A 23,447-nucleotide genomic window follows, 5' to 3' on the forward strand; every position below is an offset into this window, starting at 1 on the left:
AAAGTTATTCTGATGAATAAGACCTATTGGATGATGGACAGCTCAGTACAGAATTCACTCACCATGTGACGCTATTTGACATGATATTGCTTGCTTTAACTTGACAGTACAACTAGATAGAAGTTTGCTGTCTTTAGTTCTGAATGACAAGACCTATCCTATCTCACTAGAAAAAAATCACTAACCACTAGTGCCATTTGATACTAATGGCTTGCTTAAGGGGAAGTTATCATTCAAATGGCCAAAAAGTAAGCAAAGTTTGGCATTTTTTATGGGCCAATGAAAAAAACATAGAAGGACGCGGTTTTGAAATTCGAAAAGCTTAGAACTTTGTCATTATTTCCAAATGTTTACAAGGCGAAAAAAGAAAATGACGCCCGTGGTCACGTTTTGAGTAAAGTAGTGCACGCCTGGAATTGTCAAACTTCGTACAGCCTGGTACCTCAGGATATAACATTAATGAGGCTTTAAAGTGAACTAAATCAATCGGAGAAGTGAACTAAGAACGGGTAAAAAAAACTTCAAATTTGACGAAATGGTGCGATCTCAAACTTTTTGGTCGATTTTTCACCCCTTTTTTCTCCTCTTAAAGGCTACACAAAAAATAGTGAATACAAAAAATGTATAGTTCATTCCTCCAATGAAAAAAGGTTTTCTTTCGAATGTTCAAAGGTAGAAGTCGTTAAATTGAACCGTTTTCAAATGAGATTGAACGCAGTTTTGAAAAATCATGTTTCGAGAAACGCCGCTTCAAATAATGAAAAACTTTTCTTGTGCGCAGTCGAAAAACGCTTTCAACACAATATAGTTGAGAACCTCCCCTTAAGTCGACATCTTCACTAGATAGAAGGTTGCTGCTAACACGACCTATTGTATAGTGGAGAGCTCAGTTCTAAATTATCACAGCAGGCCCGGCGAGTATACGATTTGACTGATAATTCCTTGCTTTAACTTGTAAGCTCAACTAGATAGATGGTTGCTGTTTTTGACCAAATTGATCAGACTTATAAAACGTATTGTATGGTGGCCAGTTTAGTTGAAAATATCTTCACCAATGTATGAACTGACTTGTTACTTTTGGCCGAGCTGTTCAGATGCACAAAACTTATTGGATGGTGCACAGTTTAGTCAGAATTCTATCACCATACCCTGGTGCATTTGAAATAATAATTCTTTAAATCGTAATTTTGATAATTTCTTCTTTTTATTCATAGTTATTACGTTAGTGTTAGCGTTAGCGTTAGCGTTGTTATGATATACTTCGTAGATTGGATACTAACGACACTCACGTCTCTTCTGAAATTCTCAGTTAGACTACTTTCAGGAATAATGCTGGGGAGTAAACATTGGTTCCAATCTAAACAAGAGTAACAGAAGCATGACTGTCGCTATTCCCGGCCACACCCATCTTTACCATAACTAGGGATAGGGAAGGAAATGTTGATGTAGTACTTACTTAACGAGAGGCCACCGACTTAGCGACACCCTCATAAGTGCTACGGAGTTGGAGGGTTGGGTAGGGTATTCGGTTAGGATTCACCTCAAGTTGTCGATGCAACCAAAATTATGTATTGTTTATTTGTTGTTTATTTAATCTCTCGATAGCCGGATATGGAAAGAACATATTCATTTTGTTTAGTGATCATGAATTTTAAGAGTCATGACGGAGAGCTTGGGATTAAACCCATGATTTTCTGCTCAGTAAGCAAAAACGATCCCTCCAGGGTCATCGAGCATCTTAGAACCATAACACTTCGCGACAATACAGGACTACGTTTTCGCTTGATATGCAAATAGTTTCCGAGATTAATGTTCAATATCAAATATACAAATGATGGTGGCGATTTATTGTGCTATGGAAGAGCTTGGGGTTAAATCCATGATTTTCTGCTCAGTAAGCAAAATCAATCCCTCCAGGGTCATCGAGCATCTCATAATCCACAGCGCTTTGCGTCAAAGTACGAATATATGGATGAACTATCTATTATTGAATAACTATTATTTACGATGATTACATGAAAGAAATAAAATATAAACTACAAACAAAACGTGACCACTAACATCTCAAAAAGATATTTTTACAAATATATTTCACGTAACCAGGAATTTCAAAACCATTAGACGCTATAATAATACTCTGCACATTTTACACACAAGAAGAGGCCAAAAAGCAAGCGTCCCACACACAAAACCCGCCAAATCCACTTGCAGTCACAATCAACGATTCTACGAATCGCGAGCACTCACGAATCATAAAACCACCGACTGCGGCACTCTGAAATCGAAATTGACAAGCTCTATGCGTCAAACACCCGCCCTCCAATCTCCTCCCGCATCCAACAACACAAATCTCCATTACAAGATCTAACGAATTCAAAACTCCGAAAATCACTCATCTATAGCAAGTGAGTGGAAGCAACCCTGCATGCAACCATTCTTCATGATACACTTTTTCTGCCCAATAGAAAGCCTGTGGACATGCGTTAGCTTCGAAACTTCTAACAAAACTGGGAAAATTTTCAGATCACAAATAAAAAACTTGAAAAAAAAACTTTCAAAGGTAATTACAAGTAAAATAAATATTAATTAATTTACGCAAAAACGAGCAAGTAGTATTAAATCTCTTGTATCGTATGCTAATGCTAATTGACTGTTACAAAAATAATATGCTTAAATAAAATAAAATATTAATATATTATATGCAAACTTTACTAGAAGATCTTTACTATATTGGTGAGAAGTTCTTCTGTATACAGAACAAATCTGATACTACAATCAGAATTGCTCAGTCTGCATGAGGCAGCCGATTTCATCAAGGAAGTTCTATTAACAACGAAGAATTAATCGTTTGAGGCATACTGAAGCATTAAGAAGGTGATATGTGTCACTATAGGAAATCAACATCGTTGCAAATATAAAGAAATTAAACATAACCCTTTGCTTCAGTACCGTCAACCTCCATGTCCATGGGGAGGGAGTATGCAATTTCAGCCTCAGCGTGCTCAACAAAAACTCTTCAGACCCACCATGATCACATAAAAGGGAACTTTAAAGTACAAAACAATCACTGAAGACATCAAACGTCTAAAACCAGAAACAAAAGCACTTGGATGACTCTCTTGCCGTTCCTACTCGATATCAACGTGTGAAAATTGTGCGCTCGACAAATTACAGCATGAACGTGGCTCTTCGAAAAGATGTCCAATACAAAATTGTAGAAAACTGATAGGGGAATTTACGTATTCTCGTCAATCTAAGCAGCATCCGGACTTCTATTAGCAATTTCTCAGCGTCACACACATATATGACGGGTTTGTTTATTGACATTTATCTGCTGCTTGCTGTTCTATGAATTCCAATCGACAGAATTGATCAAAACGGGTTGAACACGTTTTTACAACGCTCCAGGTGAGTGTGACTATTGTCGGCAGTCTCTTTTTCTTCGGCACCATTTCCATTTGAACTGCGTGTTAACCAGCTGTTCTATTATCGGCAACTCGAAATCAGCAGTATTTTGTAGTGTATGAAATATACACACTTACGTGTAAAAAATCTGGCATAACAGAATTGCTCAGTCGTAAAAATGTAATAAGATTGAAGCTGAAAGAGTAAGGAATCGGTTGAATACATTCAGTGAAGAGTTTTGATGGGAAAATACAGTGAAATTAATTGCAATTTCGGTTGCCGAAAACAGTCAATGGGTGCCGAAGCCATAATTTACCCTAGATGGTATCGTAACAAGTAAACAAAAAAACTGGAACGAACTCACCAAATGAACGATGTGCACGTGAAGCCAATACTTGAAAGACTGTTGCATCTCTTAATTATAGCTAAACATTTCATAACATTCCTTCGGATCTTCAAAGAAGCTCTTGCACCTACTTCCAATCAGAATCATCGATTATGATAAACGATAACACTTTGGAATGCATTTCCAACCGATCACTTTCACTTTCTTGCACTAAAATTAGAAAACGTCAAAAAAAAATAAAACCGTAAATTTGACACAAGAAATTTTTTTTTTTTTTCTTTTTATATTACGTCGTAACAGAAACTTTGCTTTTGTCTTCAATTTTCGTTTCATCTGTTGTTTTGGGACTGCCGTCGTATAGGCTTGTAACGAATACGCTTGTAACGAAATGATTTGTCAGTATACGATTTGTAACTTTCATGGCTTACATCAGCGAAACAAAGCCGGACAAAGACTTATCAAAATTGTACCATAATGTTTGCAAATTTAAATACAGCCTTGTGTAATAGAGGATAGATCAGTTTAAACACACACAAATAAGTTAGTATGAAACAATTTAATTAACGATAAATTTATTGAATTACAGCGTTCGCTATTTGATAGATTTTTGTTGGAACGCAGATAAAGAACAAACTCAAATGAGATTCAGTTCATCTGTCATAATTTTGCAACATTAAAATGTAATAATATGATAAGACATACTTATATGTCTTTCCGGTTTGTAATATGAAATGCATTCAAAATAGCGAATTTTCAGTAGGAACCTAAAAATTGGTTGTACATTTTTTGAACCTAATTAAAAACTTTGAATTGAATGTCTGTTTATTTTAGAATATAATTTTAAAAATAAAATTTTATAATTATGAATTAAATTATAAAGTAAAAAAAAAACAATCTCGTAGCCCTACGTCAACAATATTGTTTGTGGTTGGGATGAAATAAATGAAAAAATAAATAAAATAAGCGATCATAAATTTAGTAGTCATGTTTGTTTATGTACTGTAGAAGTAGCCACCAGTACGCAAAGACTCAGCTGTAATTACAACAGATCATACAAATAAAGGTAATCGATCTAATGTAATTCCTGAAGATCGTGAAAAATCGCAGTTCGTTCGTATGTTTACCATACGATTTGCACTCCGGGGTGAAGCACCAATTGTTTGCCACAAGTTTTATGTAGAAGTACTTAAGTCTATTGTCCCATTACGCGGAAGGGTCGTTAGATCAAATGGAACGTCTATCAATACATGTATGCATTTAGTACCCAATGTTCCAATCCCAATGATCCCCAAATGCGACCTATTGAAAAATTGTGGGCAAATCTCCAAAGAAGAATCTACTGCGATAACCTAAATAGATATGAATTTGAGGCAAGTACAATTTCTCGAATAGAATCCCAGGCCTATAGATCAATGTTACTCGAGTAAACTGTGTCAAATATCACACCAGTGTGCCTACGTTTGTAGCATCAATTCATGCATATACTCATCTCATCTTATTGCTTCATTGTCCGAAAAAAAACCGTAAACTGTAAGAAAAACGTGCCGTCAAGATGTAAATGTAAACAAACTGCAAAGTTTTATTACACCTTCCGTTCTAAAAATAATGCACCTCTAGACAAACATACAACTGCCCCAAAACTTGTGTACATGAAGTTTAGGTGCATTATTCCCAATTTGATATTTTTATTTACTACGCATAGATTTTTGTATACTCTATGAAAGCATTTATTAAGAGTTTTACTGAGGAGTACGATAAACACATGAGGCTACCGTGGATTGTGATATGCCCAAATTAAAGCATGATGACGTGATGACAGCAGGACGGATTTGTTTACTCATCGTAATTTTCACATTCCGTTCAATCGCGTTGCTAACACACGCCGATCATTTTAGAAAAAGAAAACAATCAATCCTTCCTGATTCGATATGCTCTCCAAATAGTTGAAATTCATAGTTAAATCATTTCTCCCACAAAAATATTCAAAATCCATTTTGTAACGTTATATTATTGTCAAACAGCTGGTGGTAGCTCGTAAGTTGATCATCAAATGAAAACAAGTAAGCCGACCAAAATTCGTATGAGGTGATTAATTGTAGCATCCTATCTATCATTATAAATCGCAATTTTACAAGGCAAAACTTTAATCCTCTACTTCCCAAGCATAAAGCTAAATTGATTGAAATTGAAAGCTGAGTTAAAAATAATCGAGCAGTAGAGGATTAAGCTATTTGTGAATGTTAGTTGCTAAAACTAAAACTGGTTGTTTGCTTCAGAGAATTAAGCTATCTCTAAAATTTGTAGATTTAAATCTTGCATTTTTTTTTCCAAAATGGCGTATTCTATACTTGTTTTATTAAATCGTAGCAAAAAGGTACCATCCCAATGACGCGTTCATCTAGGGATAGTACTAATGGATATTTTTGATCGATATTGAAAATTTAGTCGATTGCTCAATTTATGTATGGGCCCAAATTAGAGGCATTTAGGCCGACATTACATAAATTTCCCCTATATGAATTAAACGGTGGCGGCAATATTTACAATTCATTTTCTGGTTTGTTTACATTGTTGTTTATTGGTGTTAATGAAATGTACAAATGTTTAGTGGTGTTCGTATTTCATTGCATTGTTTATCTTTTTACACGAAACAGCTGTTGGCAGTGACGTAAATTTCACTGCTCGCAGTATGGAATGTTATGGTAGAGTGACGTCGTCACTTGAGTACTCAGCAATGTTTATAATACTAGATAGAGCTGGAATTAGGGCGTAAGAGCCTTTGTAAACAATGACTTCTCTCATTGATTTCTAGGAATTCAAGGCACGCCTACACAAACCAACATATCCACCAAGTAGGGGAAGCCTTTCCCTACTCTATGGTTATATCAACAATCAATACGAAACTAACGATTTTAAATTGGCTCACTACTTGACTAGCCTATTGGTCCCAAGCAAATCGATTAACGTATCCCATTCTACTATAAATTCCAGTACTACACTATGTTTGTTTTGATTCGCTATGAAAGTTTGACAGATAAAATGAGGGGTGATTTGATTTTCCTATGTTTCGAGGGGTGAATCGATTAGCTTGGGACCGAAGATAGTACCAGAGCTGAGCCAAAAAGTTGAGCACGTTTCTTCTGGACATACTAGTCTTAGAGTTACCTCTATGGTTATATCGATTTGCCAAGGAGAGCCATGACTTTTGAGAAATCCTCGAGAGAAGTCATTGTTTATAAAAGCTGTTACGCCCTAATTCCAGCTCTATCTAGAATAGATTAGCTTTGAACACCAGCAAGCTGCCTGTTGACCCGGTTCTTATATAAACGTCATTGAGAAAAGTTAACCAATATGCATTTGATTACATTCGAGGGGTGAGTCATTTGCTATTATTACACATGACAAATATAATTTAATTACATTAATTACAATCCGGGAAAAAAATTGGTGCATATTGCAAAGGCTTTTTGATACTTACGGGAAGACGAAAATAATTGTTTAAACAAGTTTTGATTTAATTCGCTGCTGTAGTAATGAATACTTTGAGTTCCCTTTCTGATGCAATAGCGCGCTTGTTGGCCTGAAAATCATATCTCCGAAAAAACAAAAGAGTGAACTATATTGTTAATACAGTATATTTGCAATTGATTCAAGGCATACAACTCTATAGGTGTGTTCGTATTTCAGTCGGAAGTTGTAGAGTACACAGCAAAAAATAAATTTTAATATTACATCCAAGAGGATGCACTTCAATCATGTCGAAAATCTCATGTAATTTTTATGGCCACACAAATAAACAAATGCATTAAAAGCAGCGTAATGTCAGTTCATGCATGTCTTAATGATAATTTTGTCCTTTTTGGCAAACATATTTTTTGCCGTGTAGCACCGGTAGCACCAAATATACTATATTAACAATATAGTTCACTCCAGGTGCGTAGCATGCTAGAGGCGGGGAGGCGGATCGATAGAATACACAGCAGACAAACATGTTGTATCGAACAACGTGATTCAGACTTATGAATGAAATATTGATATAATAGCAACAAGCAGATGTAATATCAATGGACGTAATTTTGTTCGTAACATCAGCGTACATTGTACAATGTAATATCACATTACCACCGGAATGACCTATGTGCAGTTGTTTAAATGTTATGTTCTATGTACAACTATTTTTTCAGTGTACTGTATTCTAAAAACATTGTGAGGAATGCTTCAAAGCTAACAGAGGTTTAAAGCAAAACATGTTTAATTATTTTAGTATTCACTTAAGTATCTACTGGTTGAAGCAATGTGCACAACCAGGGTTACTTCCACTCACTTTCTATAAAAAAATGTTTTTCGGAATAATGAAATCATGAGATGGTATAATGATAATTAGTACTTGTAAGCTACAAGAAGAGGTCGTGAAGTATGTGTTTGACACAAAAAATCTGTCAATATTGCTTTCAGAGGGTCACAATCAGCGATTTTACGACTCGTGAGTGCTCACTCTGAGTGAACGCTCACTGTGAAGTCTTTCGCTCCTCGAGTGTTTGAAGACCGGCCAGGTGGTGAATATCAGAATTACGAGTTCGCGGTGGTTAACAGTCATTCTGAGGATCTTGTTTCTGAAGCTTTAGGTGGTGGCACTTAGCACAACTCTTCCAGATTGGCATACCATACTCAATAGCCGGCAGAATGATCTGCTTGTGGACAGCAAGCTTGTTTTTGAGGGACAGGGTGGACTTCCTGTTTATCAGAGGGTAGAGCGACCTGATCAAGATGTTACACTTGGTGGATGTCTTTTGCACATGGGATCGGAATAGCAATTTGTTATCGAGGGTGAGACCAAGCTAGACTACTTCACTCGACCATTCAATGGGAGTGCTATCAAGATGGACCTTGACGTTAGCAGGTGGAACAAGTCGAGGTGAATTCGAGTGTGGAAACAGAATGGTTTGTGTTTTAGCTGCATTGATACAAATCTTGCAGCTCTTGAAATAGTCGGACAGAACATCCAGACCTGATTGTGGTTTGCTCGCCAGAGCACGGATCACTCGACCCTTATTATAATAGATGATGGAGGTGTCATCTGCGAACATATATAGGATACCACCACCCGGCAAGGGAGGAACGTCTGACGTGAAAATTATGAATAGGATAGGCCCAAGCAGGCTACCCTGAGGGACCCCATCAACGCATCAACGTTGAACGTATCAGAGGGGACATTGTTCAAGTAGACCTGGAATGATCTACCCGACAAGTAGTTTTTGATGATCTTCACGAGGTAGATCGGAAAGTTGTAGCGATGCAGCTTGTACACTAGACCATCATGCCAGACATTGTCGAACGCCTTCTCGACATCCAACAATGCCATGGCAGATGTATTGTTAACGAACTTATTCCGCTTGATGATGTGAGAAGCCAGTCAAACTGTGTAGGATTACTTACTTATTAGAAAAATTTCCTAGTCTAATCATAGCCTGTTTTGAGTTATGTCATGAAAGTCAAAACTCATTGGCTAAATTTAGCACTCTATATAAGCATCGGTGGTTCAGTGGTAGAATGCTCGCCTGCCACGCGGGCGGCCCGGGTTCGATTCCCGGCCGATGCAAAATACATTTTTTTGATAGATGGCGCAGATTTCGACGAGTCGTCCCAATACTGATTTACGGCTTTTATAAAAATTGAAAGCCATATATCAGCTTTATATTGCACAAAAAGCCCTAAATATCACTGTGTGTGCGATCTTGTTTGTTTTTTTTTTATAGGAGAAGAAAAGCTTCCGTGTGTAGTTTTGTTGTGCTGTAAACTAGGTGCGGAGCTTATTCCTATTTACCCCAGAAGTCCTGCTGACCTTCCCCAGATGTATCTGCCGACTGCTTCTGGAAGATTCTTTAAACTTTTTCTGGAAGTTTCTTCCAGCTTGCCCCGAAAGCACATTCAGACTTCCCCAGGAATTTTCTGCCGATTTTTTCTGGATGTGTATCTCTCATCAGATTCTGTCAGCTTCTTCAAGAAGTTTCTTCCAACTTACCCTAGAAGGTCTTTCCAATCTCTTAAAAACGTTTTCATACGCTTCCAGTGTAAATTTCCACAGAGTAAATGTTTCCAGGAATTATTTCCTTGTCGGTGTTATCTATTTTTAGTGAAAAAGAATGTTTATCATGCCTTTGATAGCTGTTTCCGAGGAAATCTATTCAGCTTCCCTAAAATTGGGGAATGTGATTTATGATGAAATGAGCGGAAATTGTTTCCCAATATATCACCGGCATTACAATAATCATGAGATTTTTTAATCATGCACCCCCCCAACAAAAAAAAAACAATGGCTGTAACACTTTTTCACGAAAATTTTACTCAGTTTCAGTTCAAAAGGGAGTCTACTCAGTGATTGAACAAGTTCGAGCGAACTGTCGGTGTGATTCTGAACCAGTCGCCTGAAACCTTGGTCCTTCTTTCCGTCCTCCAAGGTTGCAAATACTCATTTCAGCTATAATAATGTTTTTTGGAATAATAAAACCAAAAGATGGTATGATGACATGTTTTACTTGTAACTTACAAGAAGAGGTTACAAAGTATGTGTTTGAAACATAAAACCTGTAAATTTTGCTTTCTATGAGTCACAATCAGCGATTTGCTGATCGCTGAGTGAGTGAGTGAGTGAGTGAGTGTGTGAAAAATCGCTGATTGTGACTCTCACTAAGTGAAATAAACAGGTTCAATATGTCAAACAGATTCTTCACAACCTCTATCCTACCAATTCAAAATATGATCATGGCATCTAATTAATTCATAATTAAATAAAAAAAAAAACATTGTTTTAGCTGAAATGATTATTTGCAACCTTGCCGTCCTCAGATGAGAAAACTGTCGGTGTGATTCCGATCCAGCCGCCTGTTGCAAGTGCCTAATAAATTATTAAGAATGTCTTTGATTACTATACAATTTATAAAGATTATTTTGATACTTTGAGATTACTCAATTCAATTATTGGCTTTAAAGCAAAAATGTCAACAATGAATGAGAGTTTTCAAAAATTTGGTTTACTTCTTAAATCAATACAGGAATTAAATTAATTTCAGTTTAAAAAAAAAAACTTCTGCAAAACCTAACCTTCTAAGTTTTAATGTTAGAACTTTATTTCCGTTATAAAGAGACTATTGCCATTGCATTAAACCGAGTTTGAAACCATTTGGCAAATAGAGCATACTTTAAATTTTTATCATCGACGTCCTTAGTTATTCAGAACTGGTAACATTTGAAATTATACATAAAATTAAGACTGAAACTGTGAAACTGTGCTCAAAGATAACGAATTAGTAGAAAAGAGTTAAATTGCTTCGACACATAGATTCTTACTCCTTACGGGATGTTATGCGGAAATAACACATCATTTATTAAATAAACATCGTTGAACGGATGTCGATTCCCTTGTGCAGTATCAAGTACATTCAACAATTCCACTACCGGGTCCATGCTTTCGAACACTTGAAAATATCCTACAGGAATTCTTCCTTAATCGTTACTTTCTCCCAATTCATCGACTGCAGTTCACTGTGAACTTATATATCGCACAGTGTTCGTTTTGTTTAGCCAAGCTCATGTAAACAGACAAAAAATATGTTCCTTTCTCCATCCGACCGATGCCGACATGGCAACACAACCTCACAGTTACACAGCTCAGTGCAGTCAGTTCATAAACAAATCATTATGATACGATACATAGCACGCTTCTGAGGAAGACCGTAGGAAATATAACACTTTTCCCCTTGACGATTTATTTTTCTTTCCATCCATGTTCTGTATCATCTTTACTTCTTGCGTATTTACTTCACACAGGCCCTCATGTGATACCCTTGGAGGAGGAAGGCTACTGGGGTTCTCCATGCAGTTCCAGTGAATCTCTGGAGAACCGAGATGAGTACTCACCTGGTCAGAATGTGTTATCATCGCAATCCGGACCGGAAGGATCGTCCCCCTATAGTAGCCAGTATCATCATCACCACCATGGTCAGCAAGTTTACTGCCCCGTCGGGTATGAGAAGACGAGTGAGTATGTTACTGGAAGGGATTATTCCACTAGAAAAGCTCTAGATAGTATTTGTCAGGACATGTAGTGGCTCCTAAATTGCGTATCCATAGCAGTTGAGGATGTAACTAACTAGACCAACAATGTTAACTGGTGCTTATATTGATTCACAGGCTTCAATTAATCAGGGTCTAGAGTCGATTAGATGTTGATGATGAATGAAATGTGACAGTTATAGAATAGATTTAGCTGTCACTTTTCCTCAACGTATTTAGTAAATTCGGAAGCATTTCACGTGGGTATTTACCTGGAAGTGAGACCAAGATACCACACACAGACTAATTAATGTATACTAGGCGCCTCAGTGAAATATTTACATCCTGTGCTGCTACTTGTCCTTGGGATTTCATTGCTTGCAGATTGTGTTTTTGCCCGTTCGTTGTGTGGGTCGACCCACCTCCACTTCTAACACATTCCCATTTCTGTTGATATCGGCTTCTTATGACACCACCGATCGAGCTCGGTATTCGATATTCTGTTATGAGACCATCAAACACGAATTAGAATACATGTAGCATTTGAGTATTCTCCGCTGATACATGGGGGCACTTAGGCTGAATACATCAAAATATTTCAGGATTTTTAGTTTCACTCGAAGAACAAACCGAATGGTCATCTATCATTGCTGGTGGTACCGCGACCGTTGGTTTATACCTGAATTGACTATTGCTTTGTGTGCTTTACTCAGCGTTGCCAGAATGTTTTAAAGTATTTACTATTTTAAACTATTTTATATTTTTGCCGTTTTTGAAAGCGAAAATATTAACTTTTGGAATAAGTTGAAAGTTTTAGGAAGCTGAAAAGAACATCCAGAGAAAGAAGAAAGAAGCTCTTCTGGAGGAAATTTGAAGAAAGTTCTGAGAGAAGTCGGAAAAACATCCACGGAACTTCCAAGACAAAAATTGAGAAACTTCTGGCGACAATTTAAAGAAACTTTCAGAAAAAAAAATCGGATTTCACATTCAAAGAAAGGCAGAAAAATTTCGGAAATTGGAAGTAAATTCCAGAAGTAGCCATTTCCAGGGGAAGCCAGAAGAAGCTCGGAAAAACCTTCCAATAGAAGTAAAAAAAAACTAACTGGACAAAATTTCAGAACTAGACGAAATAAATTTCTGGAAGACGGAAAAAACTTCCTGGAGACGCTGGCAGAAACTTCCCAAGGTAGATTGGAAAAAAAATCTGGAAGAAGTCGGAAGTCAGAGCGCTAACGGAACAGTCGAAAGAAACAAGGACATGATTCCTGAAGAAAGGTCATAATACATCCCTGAAGACCCCGCAATGCCCCTGAAGTTTTTGGAACATTCCTGAAATGTACTTAGGAATATTCCATATTTCCTCGGAATTCCTTAAAAGTTCTTGAAATTTTCCTTAAGTTAACAGGGCTGTTTTGGAGTACTCCGATCATCTTTGAAATACTTGAAACTTCCCTGATTATAATGAGACTACCGGAATATCTCTAATCAACTTTGAAGGTTCACAGACTTTTTTGAAGATTAGGAAATTTCTTAAGCGCTCTCACAATTTCCTTGAATTGTTTGTAACATCAGCATTGAAGTTCTCGAATCTTCCCGATTCTTCTTATTTTTAAAAGTTATTGACACTGCCATTAATAAGCACGAAACTTCCTATAAAATGTTGTCAAAATGTGCTAATGTTCATGTAACTTCCCTTACGTTTCTTAAATTGTCATGCGCCCCTCGGAACAATGCTGAAGTTTTCGGAAGTTGCCTGAGTTTCTCGGAACTCCTTTAAAATGTCAGTGAGTTCCTTGAAATATCTTGATCTGTCCTGATGTTCTCGGAGCTCTCTAAAGTTCTCTCAATTCCCCTGAAACTAAACTGTCCTGAAAACCATTAAATTTTCCAGAAGTTCTTTGGACTTGTGAAGTATCCAAAATATGTATGGTGTTTCCTTAAATCCACTGGAGTTCGCTGGACTTTCCTGAAATTTTCGGGTTTTAGAATTTTAACAGAAGTTATTGAAACATTCCTTAAATTATCAAAACTTAAAGTTCCTGCAGCTAGTGTGGTTCCGCAATCAAAATATGGAAGCATCCCTGAAGTTCCGGGAAAGTTGAAAATAATTAACGATGTAAGGTGGAAGAAAATCCAGGAACTTGAATAATGTTTAAAAGTATTTCCCGATTCCCCCGGAATTACCAGAAAGAGCCATCGACTGTTTAGAGATTCATGAGTAGCCAAAAACGGTGAGGAAATTGAAACATTAATCGACAGAGTATCCATTAGACATATTTGAGGATGATTTTTTTTTATCAGAATTTTAAAGGCTGAAAAAATTGAGATATTCAAAAAGATACAAGTCTCTCACAATAATTTTCTTCAAAATTCTGAGCGCGGACAGGCAATAATCATTTCGATTATTTAAAAAAAATCTATAAATCGGTATAAAACCTCAAAAATCGGTATTCAAAAACCAAAAATGGTTTCAAAAACCAAACCAAACCAAAAACCAAAGTCCGTCGCGGCATTAAAGTGGTCTGATTTCGATCCATACATGATGGATTTTAATCCTTAATACGCCAATCGTTAGGAAATTTTTTTAACAAATCTGTAAAAAATTAAGACTTTCTCATTTTTCAAAATTTTACTATCGAAAGTTGCACGAATGTGTAACTGTTGCTATGATAATTAAAATTATCACCGATTGCCTGCGAAAAGCGCTTTCCCTAACACAGATTTCAAAGTTGAATTCCATCCGGTCTCATAGAACGGTGTTTATTCAATCACCGCGTAGTGGTGGTGTTGTCCAGTACATAACGAAAGGCTCTCCGCAAGCAGCTAATTCCATGTGTTTTGTGCACGAAAATGTGTAATTTTGTCATCAGAAAACTAGGCGTTTCCGTGATGGGAGAAAGTGGTTTCCCTAACACAGTCGCCGAATATTGATGCCAGACGGTACCTATCTTTATGACTCATGATGCAAATTTTACAACCCTCTTATTAAGAGAATTATGCCATCTTACCGAATCCTCTTAATCGGAGGGGCTAAAAAATTGCATCAAAAAGCATAAACGCAAGTACCGTCTGGTATGCTCAGTTTCGGTGGTTGATGTGTTTTTTCCCTAATACATATTTCATTTCCACACCGCTATCATCTCCAAGAACATCGAGGAAAAAATTCCACAGCATTGTCCTTAACTGGCTTCCAAGCTTCCATCCCTTATCGGTTCTTTTCAGGACCACAAATGACTGATAAAAGTGTTAACCAATGACTTCAAGTAAGAGCTTGTATCCAAAACACATCGTCCAGAATTGGCTCTCAAATTGCTTCCGAATTTCAACCTTTCAAACTTTTTCAGTGATAACGATTCAAGAAATCAATTTAGAATTTACTATTCTTTTGCTGTGACATCAAAACTACCTTTCGTACTCCTATGTCAAATCTACGGTAGTGTCGTGTCCTCTTACTTTTTTTTCAATTGATATTATTTCCAAAGACTGCCCAAGGCCGTAGTAGGGTTTTTGATCTAATTTCCGTCCTACTAAGCACAAGCCACGCTTTACTTATCTTTATTGAACGGGTTTTAACAAAAAAATAAATGTTTCTACCAAATATGCCTCCTAAATTTATTTACCTTTCCATAAGTACCGTTAAATTTGATAAAGAGCCACACATTGTTGAGATATTTTTAAAAATCTAACACTGCTTCTTGATTCCAAATTCGTCCTACGAGTTTCAATTCCATCCAAACGCATTGAAACGCCATTGGATTTTCTTCGTCCTACAGATGAAGGATGAAAAAGGGAGTTGGCCAGGAGCGCTTCTTTTGTTTTGAGAACAATGAGTGTAAATATGCACACAAAACGCTTTAATAGGCTTTGTGTTGTAGCTTGTGAACTAACGCATCGATACAAACGTATTACTGATTTGTGCACGATGAAATCATTTATTATAGTGATGTTTTCTGCTCGATAGAACGGAAATGGACGATTACGACGAAGTAGCGCTATACCCTATAACCTCACTACGCCTCTGCACTTGATTAAATGTTCTGACACCAGATATCCGATACCATGATCTATTCGACTACGATGAAAAATAATAGCAACGACCCGAATAGACCCGGACAAGTCTCCATTATGCTGGACTTTTTTCGTGAAAGCCTCGTATTTTGCTTAGATGAGGTTAAAGATGTTATGCTTGTGCCTCAGGGCGCCTCAGAAATTATCGTGATTGAGTTGGTCGAAAGTTTTTTCGTAGTCATTGTATATCAATCATAAGGACTCTTGGAATTACTCTTGTAACCTGCTCCAGGATGGGGATGAATCAGGTCGGATCTTTCAGATCATGATGCCTCCCATTTTTTCTCAGATAGTCAGATCCCCCTTTTTTTGTGACCTTCACAGCTGTCTGCCTTATAAGAACTGTTTACTTTATAAAATGGACAAACACATTTTATATCTACTTAGCTGGATTCTTTGGCACGTATGAAGCTCTATTTTTTAAGCAACATAGCAAAAATTCATGGATTTTATAAATACGTTTGAAGTAGCACGTAATTTTTACAATATTTGTACATTAGTTTTGCAGGATAAAGTATACATACGATTTTTCAACTATTAGTATAGCATATTTCCCGTCGGGATTTTCTGAAGCATAAAATCTTTGATCACGGGAGGAAAGCCCATTGGTCCCCGGCCCATGAGTTCATGGGTCGATAGATAGGGTCCAGGTGTGGGAGCTGCCTCTCTGGCGTCGGTTGCATTGGTACTCCAGTACAGAAAACAAGATCGATGGAAGACACATCATGGAAAAAAAATTATATTTGTCATGCCATGTTTACCACTGCAGCAAACAAACTACATATGAAGTTGAAGTAATGAAATTGGGTTGTTAGCTGAATGCTTAAATAGAACAGCAAAAAAGTTATCTTCCATATAATTCCACTTGATTAATTTTGGTATCTATGACAGATACGCATTTCGACTACAATGTGTTCATCAGTGTCATTCCCACTAAAGACTTATCAAAATCTAACCCCCTTAAGTACTCATCCCCTAGGTAAGAATTTCAAGAATCGGAACTTACCCAACTAATAAAAAAAAACAAAGACTTAAGTAAAGTAAAGGAGAAAAATCTATACAACTCTTCAATAAGGAAAAATTCAAAAGGCAGGATAGCCATCATAATGAAGTAATGAAATTGGGTTGTTAGGTTTTTTTATATATTAAGTTTCAACTATTTTGATTCTTCCTTATCTTGAAACTTTAAACTATTGCCCGCAGTCAGTTTTCATTAAATTTGAATTGGATATGCACATTTGTAACAAGTATGACAAAGTTCAATATGACTGCTCATGTTTAAAAACAAAACTTACCACATTTTGATCTAATTTAGTGATCTGGAAAGTTCAAAGGCTTTAGTCTAAAGATTTCCACTTAAGTTGAGGGTCTCATATAAAAAAAAATAAACACTGAACATACAATTTTTGTGTGTTTTGTTAATGCTTTTTTTGAAACGACTTACTTAAAATGGTCATTAAAAAGCTATGAGTTTGACACAGTGGCGTCGCTCTAACCTCAATCTACATATGTTCAACAAATATCAAAACGTAAACAAATAAAACAATATTGGTTTCAATGAATACACATTTGTGAAACTAGAAGACATTGAGTTCTTTGAAATTGATTTGAATGTAAACATGACGTTTTCAAAGTTGTTGAACAGGTAAAAAGTGAGGTTAGGCGACGCCACTGGTTTGACAATCAATAACTTAAGCATTAAATAATTTTGATTGGATAAACAATACGAATACAACATACAATGACAAAAGTTACGTACTTTTTTCGATGTCCGTTTTATAAAGTGAATAGTCCTTAGTAGCGATGTATCAGATATTACAGACGAGAATGCAAGAATGAACACGAGATGAACTAGCCAACGAGCTAAAAATCTCGATAGTAAAAAAGCTTTTAAAAAATGCAAGTATGGAGCAAGTGTCTGTGATACAGCCGTTGAATCTGTCTCTAAGTACCGTTTACCCAAATTCACAAAAACGGATTTCACTGGTGGAATACTCACAACAGCAAAAAAGTTGATTATTTTCCATTTAATTCCACTTAGTAATTTGTACCCATGACAAATACGTATTTCCACTATAAACCTATTGAAATGTAACCCTAAAATTTTACTCAAACATGAGTTAGACTCAACGGCGGTGTATAAATATATTTTTAAAGTTCGATTGATTTTTTAATATTGTTTTTATAATTGTTTAGGCTACATATGCGACGAGGGCTACTATGGAGCTACAACCACGACAAACACAAGCGGTGGATCGGTAACATCAATGCATACGTCCAGTGGAATCGTCTCCGGAAGCGTTCCTGTAGTGAGGGTAGTCAAAAGACGCAATACAGCCAACAAGAAAGAACGCAGACGTACTCAAAGTATCAATTCAGCCTACACTTCCTTAAGAGATCGAATTCCCAACGTACCGAACGATACGAAGCTCTCAAAGGTAGATTTGACTCTGACATTCCATATCAAAATGCTCAAGAACATTCATTCCAGATTAAAACGCTCCGGTTAGCGATATCTTATATTGCTCATCTACTGGCAGTCGTTAATGGTAACCAAGATCCATCCTGTGACTTTCGAGCGGAGCTTGTACCCTCGTCAAGGAAGATAAACGCCGAGCGAAGGGCCCAGAAGAGTATGCTGCAAGTAAGTTCCTAGTTCTAGGTTTATTTTCCTGTATAAGGGAAACCGGTAATAAACGCTCACATTGGGTAATATGGTAGGGAAGAACAGGCGGGCCTAAACGCCCGGTGTGGTTTTTCTTAGCTTTTCCATTACTAATTCTGGGATGTTATGTGCAGAAATGCTAGTTTACTCAATTAGCAAAGCTGCTTGTCAAATTCATGAATTAAAAACGGGGTAGCTATGAAAAAGCACATCAGTCATTTTGCCCCGGGGTATGTTTTTGGCTATCTTCCCCTACTAAGCTAGCAAAGCTGCTCGATGACAAATCCACAAATAGGGAATAGAATTTTTAAATTAACCACGTGTTGGAAAATTTTTCTTCACGGGTGCGTTTTGGACTGTTTTCCCACATAAAACCGCTCATTCACATCATCTCGGAAATAGACTCTACATATAGAGTCACTTTGTTGCTACACCGCAAGGCGTGCAGTACAATATTCATAATTGAATCATTATCTTTATTGGGAGTATCTGGTTTTCTGGCGTCTGGATTTGAGCAACATGCCACAACGCAGATAAATTGTTTCGCTTTAGGAGAGAACAAACTACGATAATTTCACCAGCGTTGACGTTTCCCCCATGCCAGTTCTATTATTTTCCGGAATTGCTCTATAATATGCGATAATTGAATTACGGGACATTTGCCTTAATTATTTCGTGATAAAAATACAATGTCTATATTATTCACAAAACTAAAAGCAAGTTTTCCATTGGTGGGAAAATGTGCACCCCTTTTAAACGAGAATATGTAATAACCTAAAAGGTTTTCCCAGTTGCATCATAGAAATTGCAACTGAACATCAAGTGTCACTTAACTGCCGATAACCAGCCAGCAGCATAGCATAAATTGGATGATAGGGATGGATGATAACCGACCCCTCTCCTAGTGTGTTTTCCATTTTCTCTAGAAGTTTTCCGACTCTAAATCAGAGTTTGTTCTACGGGAAAAATGTGATAAGTACTAGAGCCTCCCCTCCTAACAAGCCTCGATAGCGCAGTCGGTAGCGCGTAAGTCTCATAATCTTAAGGTCGTGAGTTCGATCCTCACTCGGGGCAGTAACTCTTTTTTTTGTCAGCAGAGGCTCGCTCGTACGTTGCGTTCGTTTGTGTAACAATCAATTCGAATTGAAAGCGAACAAAAAAGTTCTTCGTTTGACCCCGACGTGATTTGAACACGCAACCTTCTGATCTGGAGTCAGACGCGCTACCGTTGCGCCACGGAGTCCCATGTACATAGGGGAACAATAGCAATACTTAAATAAAACGTTTATTAAATGAGTTGAAATCATGCACTAAGGTAGAAAAGAAGCTAGCAATATGTTAACGCCCACTTTTGACGCCCCAATTACCATGGGTATGCGCATGCGCGTTTTTCGTTTTTTTACGGTGATGTTGCAAGCATCTGGTTTTGAATTCAGGTGGATGAGCGTGTGTAGACGAGAGAGTATTGATGAAAAATGGGTGGAAAATACCGTTGAGAATTCTTGGTTCTCTGAAGAGTGTTGCTAATTAAAATGTTTTGACACCTAATTGGAACAAAGATACAGGTGGTGGGATGATCTTTAAATTTAGATGTCATTTTCCACAATATTTCCCATGCCAGTTAAATGGCTTTGCATTCCGTGTTAAATCTTGGGAAAAACATGCGTCACATGCCAACCACAAATTCAATCGCCGTCAATTCGTTATAATATTCCAGATGTTCTTGCGAAGTCGTGCTTAGTCGATTTTTCAACTTGTCATCGAGTGTCAAGTAGAAAAGTCGCATAAGCTCCATTTGTATTCTAAATGTTTTTGAGTTACTGATTGACAGTCGAGCCAACAGGATTGATGAAATAACAATCTGACTTTAGTATAATCCTCTTCTATTCAGTGAATAGCACACAAAAGAGAGGAAAATTAAACAAAAACTCCCGGACTAATTTCCGAAATCTTGAACTAAAAGCTTTATTTAAGATTACGAGTTATTATAATCTAGGGCTTAAGAAAAATGTTCCGGGCGATAGGATTATTTTTCCAGATTCTGTGACTTTATGGATGTCAGAACGATTATGTGACTGGGTCAGAACGAACAGGGGTTCTCATAATGCTATGTTGCGTGCGACTCGGTTGATCTCCGACAGCTATCCGATAACGTCATACAAGATTAGTTCTCTAGACCATCTCCAGTTCAACGATTACAACACGAAACGTTGTAAATTGCCCCTTATGATAGCTTTTACGCCTCTTTTGAATTTCATTATATAAGTTGAAAGTAGAATACAAGCAACAGGCATAGACAAAATATTGTAGGGGTCTTTGAATTTTTTTCATGATCCTGTATGTTGGGCCTCGAAAAAGCAAACTATAATTTAAATTTAGGCCGTTCAAAAAATAAAATCCTAAGTTTTCTCTAATTATAGCGGAATGTGTGGTACTCGTAATCAGTGCACTGCTAGTGAGATTTTATTCTTGCTTTAACATTTAGTACGGCTTTAAAACTAAAAAAAAGTTTTATTCTGAAAATACTTAGCAGCTCAATCTGTTGTAAAGTTCTTAAAGGGTATTGTGGGTATTCCAAACATTTAATATGCGGACGGAAATTTTTTCTTCGGTTTCAGTGGTGTGTGATGACGATCTCTCGAAATCTTAACCATTTTTGATTTTTTTTTTTTTGTTGCATATTCGGCATATAAACGTGATCACACCATAGAGGTAACTCTAAGACCAGTAGGTCCCGAAGAAACGTGCTCAACTTTTTGGTTCCGCTCTGGTGCTATCTTCTGTCCCAAGCTAATCGATGCACCCCTCGAAACATAGGAAAATCCACGAACCCATCATTTTATCTGTCAAACTTTCATAGCAAATCAAAACAAACATAGAGTAGTACTAGAATTTCGACTTGAATGGGGTACGTTAATCGATGTACTTGGGACCAATAGGCTAGTCAAGTAGTGAGCCAATTTAAAATCGTTAGTTTCCAGCGGTTGATCACACTTCCTACAGTCACAGTCGTATATGACTGTCGACAGACAAAATGATTTCAGTTATTTTCATTAACTGTGACATACTTTTTAAGCATTTCACTGTAAAGACAAAGAAGATTCTGTAGGCCGTGATCACCTTGGAAGACAATCTGCGAGTTGGACAGCAATTTGTTTCCAATATTAGTGGTAGAATCCTGGTAATCCCTAATAAAAAATACTATACCCGAACGATAACCCACATGATAGAACTATTCCACAAATGGTTTGGATGATACTTTGAACCCGTCGTTAAGCAAAATAACCATACAATTTTATTAGGGATGTAATACAAGGTTACCTCATTTGACCACCAATGGGTCACCATTCGACGATTACGCTTGGTAGTTTTTGGCTCTCTGCTTAAATGTTCACCGCAATCGTCCATTTTCACGTCACTTGTGATTGCACAACCAAACGCTTTCTGATCCAAACCAACCGATTCGAACACTGAAAATAAAAACGTAAACAAACTGCTGAATGTCAAAATATCTACGACAGACAAATGCTCCAGAACAGTTGCAGAAACAGACTAATTTCTCTATACAGTCAGCAAGAATTTGTTAACAGACCATGATAACACTGTCACAGATAACCTATACACTTTGACTGTACACAGCTCGCAAGTCACAGATATTTTGCTGTCTGCAGACAACTGTTAACCCATTACAAAAGACGACAGATAAACTGTGCAGGTTTTTACAGAGAGAATGGCTAGTCTAACCGTAATTTAAGACGGCGGTAATTTAACAGATTACCAAGAAAATTGAGGTCATCCATGACTAAACGAAAACATGTCGAATTGGACAGGTTCTTCTCTGATTCAGAAGGTTGATTAGCAGAATATTCATTATTTTAACTTCCTCCTGAAAAGCTGTATTAAGTGGCGCCTCCTTCAAAACAAATTTTAATTGAAACTCATCTCCCATGTGACATATTTTCCCAACACAACTATAGTGTAGGAAAACCACTTCAATCCTTCCAGTGGATAATTTACGTCTGAGAACGGGAAAACCACTTACCCGTTCATAATACAAATTGCTCTTCATTCACTTAATTCGTTTGACATATTTTAATTGAGCGGCAAACTCAAAGCTAATAACGGAAGAGACGCACCGATCTTTTTTTTTTACCATCGCGTTTGTAGCTCAAGCGTACTTTTCAGCTAGGTACTATTATTCTACATAGAAGCAGCAAAAGCATGCACTCGAATCAAATGCGAGAATGAGCACAGTTGATACTTTGTACTGGCAGCCAAATGCATCACCACTCAAAGTGATACCGCTCTTCAAAGGAAATGAAAATAAAAATGGATTAGGAAAAATCAACTGAAACTGTTATCTCAAGTGGATTTGGGAGCATAAAGATATCTTAAAGGTCGGAAAACTGAAAGCAACTCCCAGGTCTGATGGATTTCAAACTAATAATTTGTATTTCTATTTTCACATTCCAGAATCTTGCCAGTGAAGGAAAAAAAATCAAAGGTAGAACCGGGTGGCCACAACACGTTTGGGCATTGGAAACAAAGACCACCATCAAGTGAAATTTAGGAATAATAAGTGCTGTTTCCATAAATCTTTTCCTGGAAGATGCAAATAAAAACCCATAATAAATTAGTATAGCACACACTCGTGATAATGCTAATTATGCTTCGAAGAGATTTGACCATGATTGTACAAAGTTTGCAAAGATTTGCGTAAATGTTTCAACTTGATCTGCCAAATAAAGCTCCTCGAGTGCTCAACTATGAATGATTTTTTTTTTAGGTTTTGAATTTTTGTTATTTCTTCTTTGAATCCGAAAGCCAAATTTTGAAGTCCTAAGGGGGAGAGGGGTGGCTTACAAATGTTACGTTTTCTTACATGGGAGAGAGGGGGTCCCGAAACCATCT

At 37.0% G+C, this 23,447-nt stretch overlaps 1 protein-coding gene and 3 non-coding genes across 4 annotated transcripts in view; 3 read left to right on the top strand and 1 right to left on the bottom strand.

Annotated features, from left to right (window-relative positions):
• Hand (hand) overlaps positions 1-23,292 on the top strand; it is a 30,894-nt gene extending 7,602 nt beyond the window's left edge. Inside the window, exons 2-5 of the mRNA XM_065220959.1 lie at positions 11,579-11,788; positions 18,068-18,309; positions 18,363-18,515; positions 23,010-23,292. Of these exons, the coding sequence (XP_065077031.1) occupies positions 11,579-11,788; positions 18,068-18,309; positions 18,363-18,515; positions 23,010-23,099 (695 nt within the window). The 3' untranslated portion in view covers positions 23,100-23,292. The remainder of the gene's footprint in view (positions 1-11,578; positions 11,789-18,067; positions 18,310-18,362; positions 18,516-23,009) is intronic.
• Positions 9,280-9,350, top strand: TRNAG-GCC (transfer RNA glycine (anticodon GCC)). The gene has a single exon. It is a non-coding gene; the product is annotated as a tRNA-Gly (tRNA).
• TRNAM-CAU (transfer RNA methionine (anticodon CAU)) lies at positions 19,538-19,610 on the top strand. Its single transcript has one exon. It is a non-coding gene; the product is annotated as a tRNA-Met (tRNA).
• Positions 19,708-19,779, bottom strand: TRNAW-CCA (transfer RNA tryptophan (anticodon CCA)). Its single transcript has one exon. It is a non-coding gene; the product is annotated as a tRNA-Trp (tRNA).
• Positions 23,293-23,447: the final 155 nt, after the last annotated feature.

This window comes from Ochlerotatus camptorhynchus, unplaced genomic scaffold, assembly GCF_037179485.1.
Source record: "Ochlerotatus camptorhynchus isolate MF236.1 unplaced genomic scaffold, CSIRO-AGI_Acam_v1.1 ptg000136l, whole genome shotgun sequence".
Taxonomy (NCBI): Eukaryota; Metazoa; Arthropoda; class Insecta; order Diptera; family Culicidae; genus Ochlerotatus; species Ochlerotatus camptorhynchus.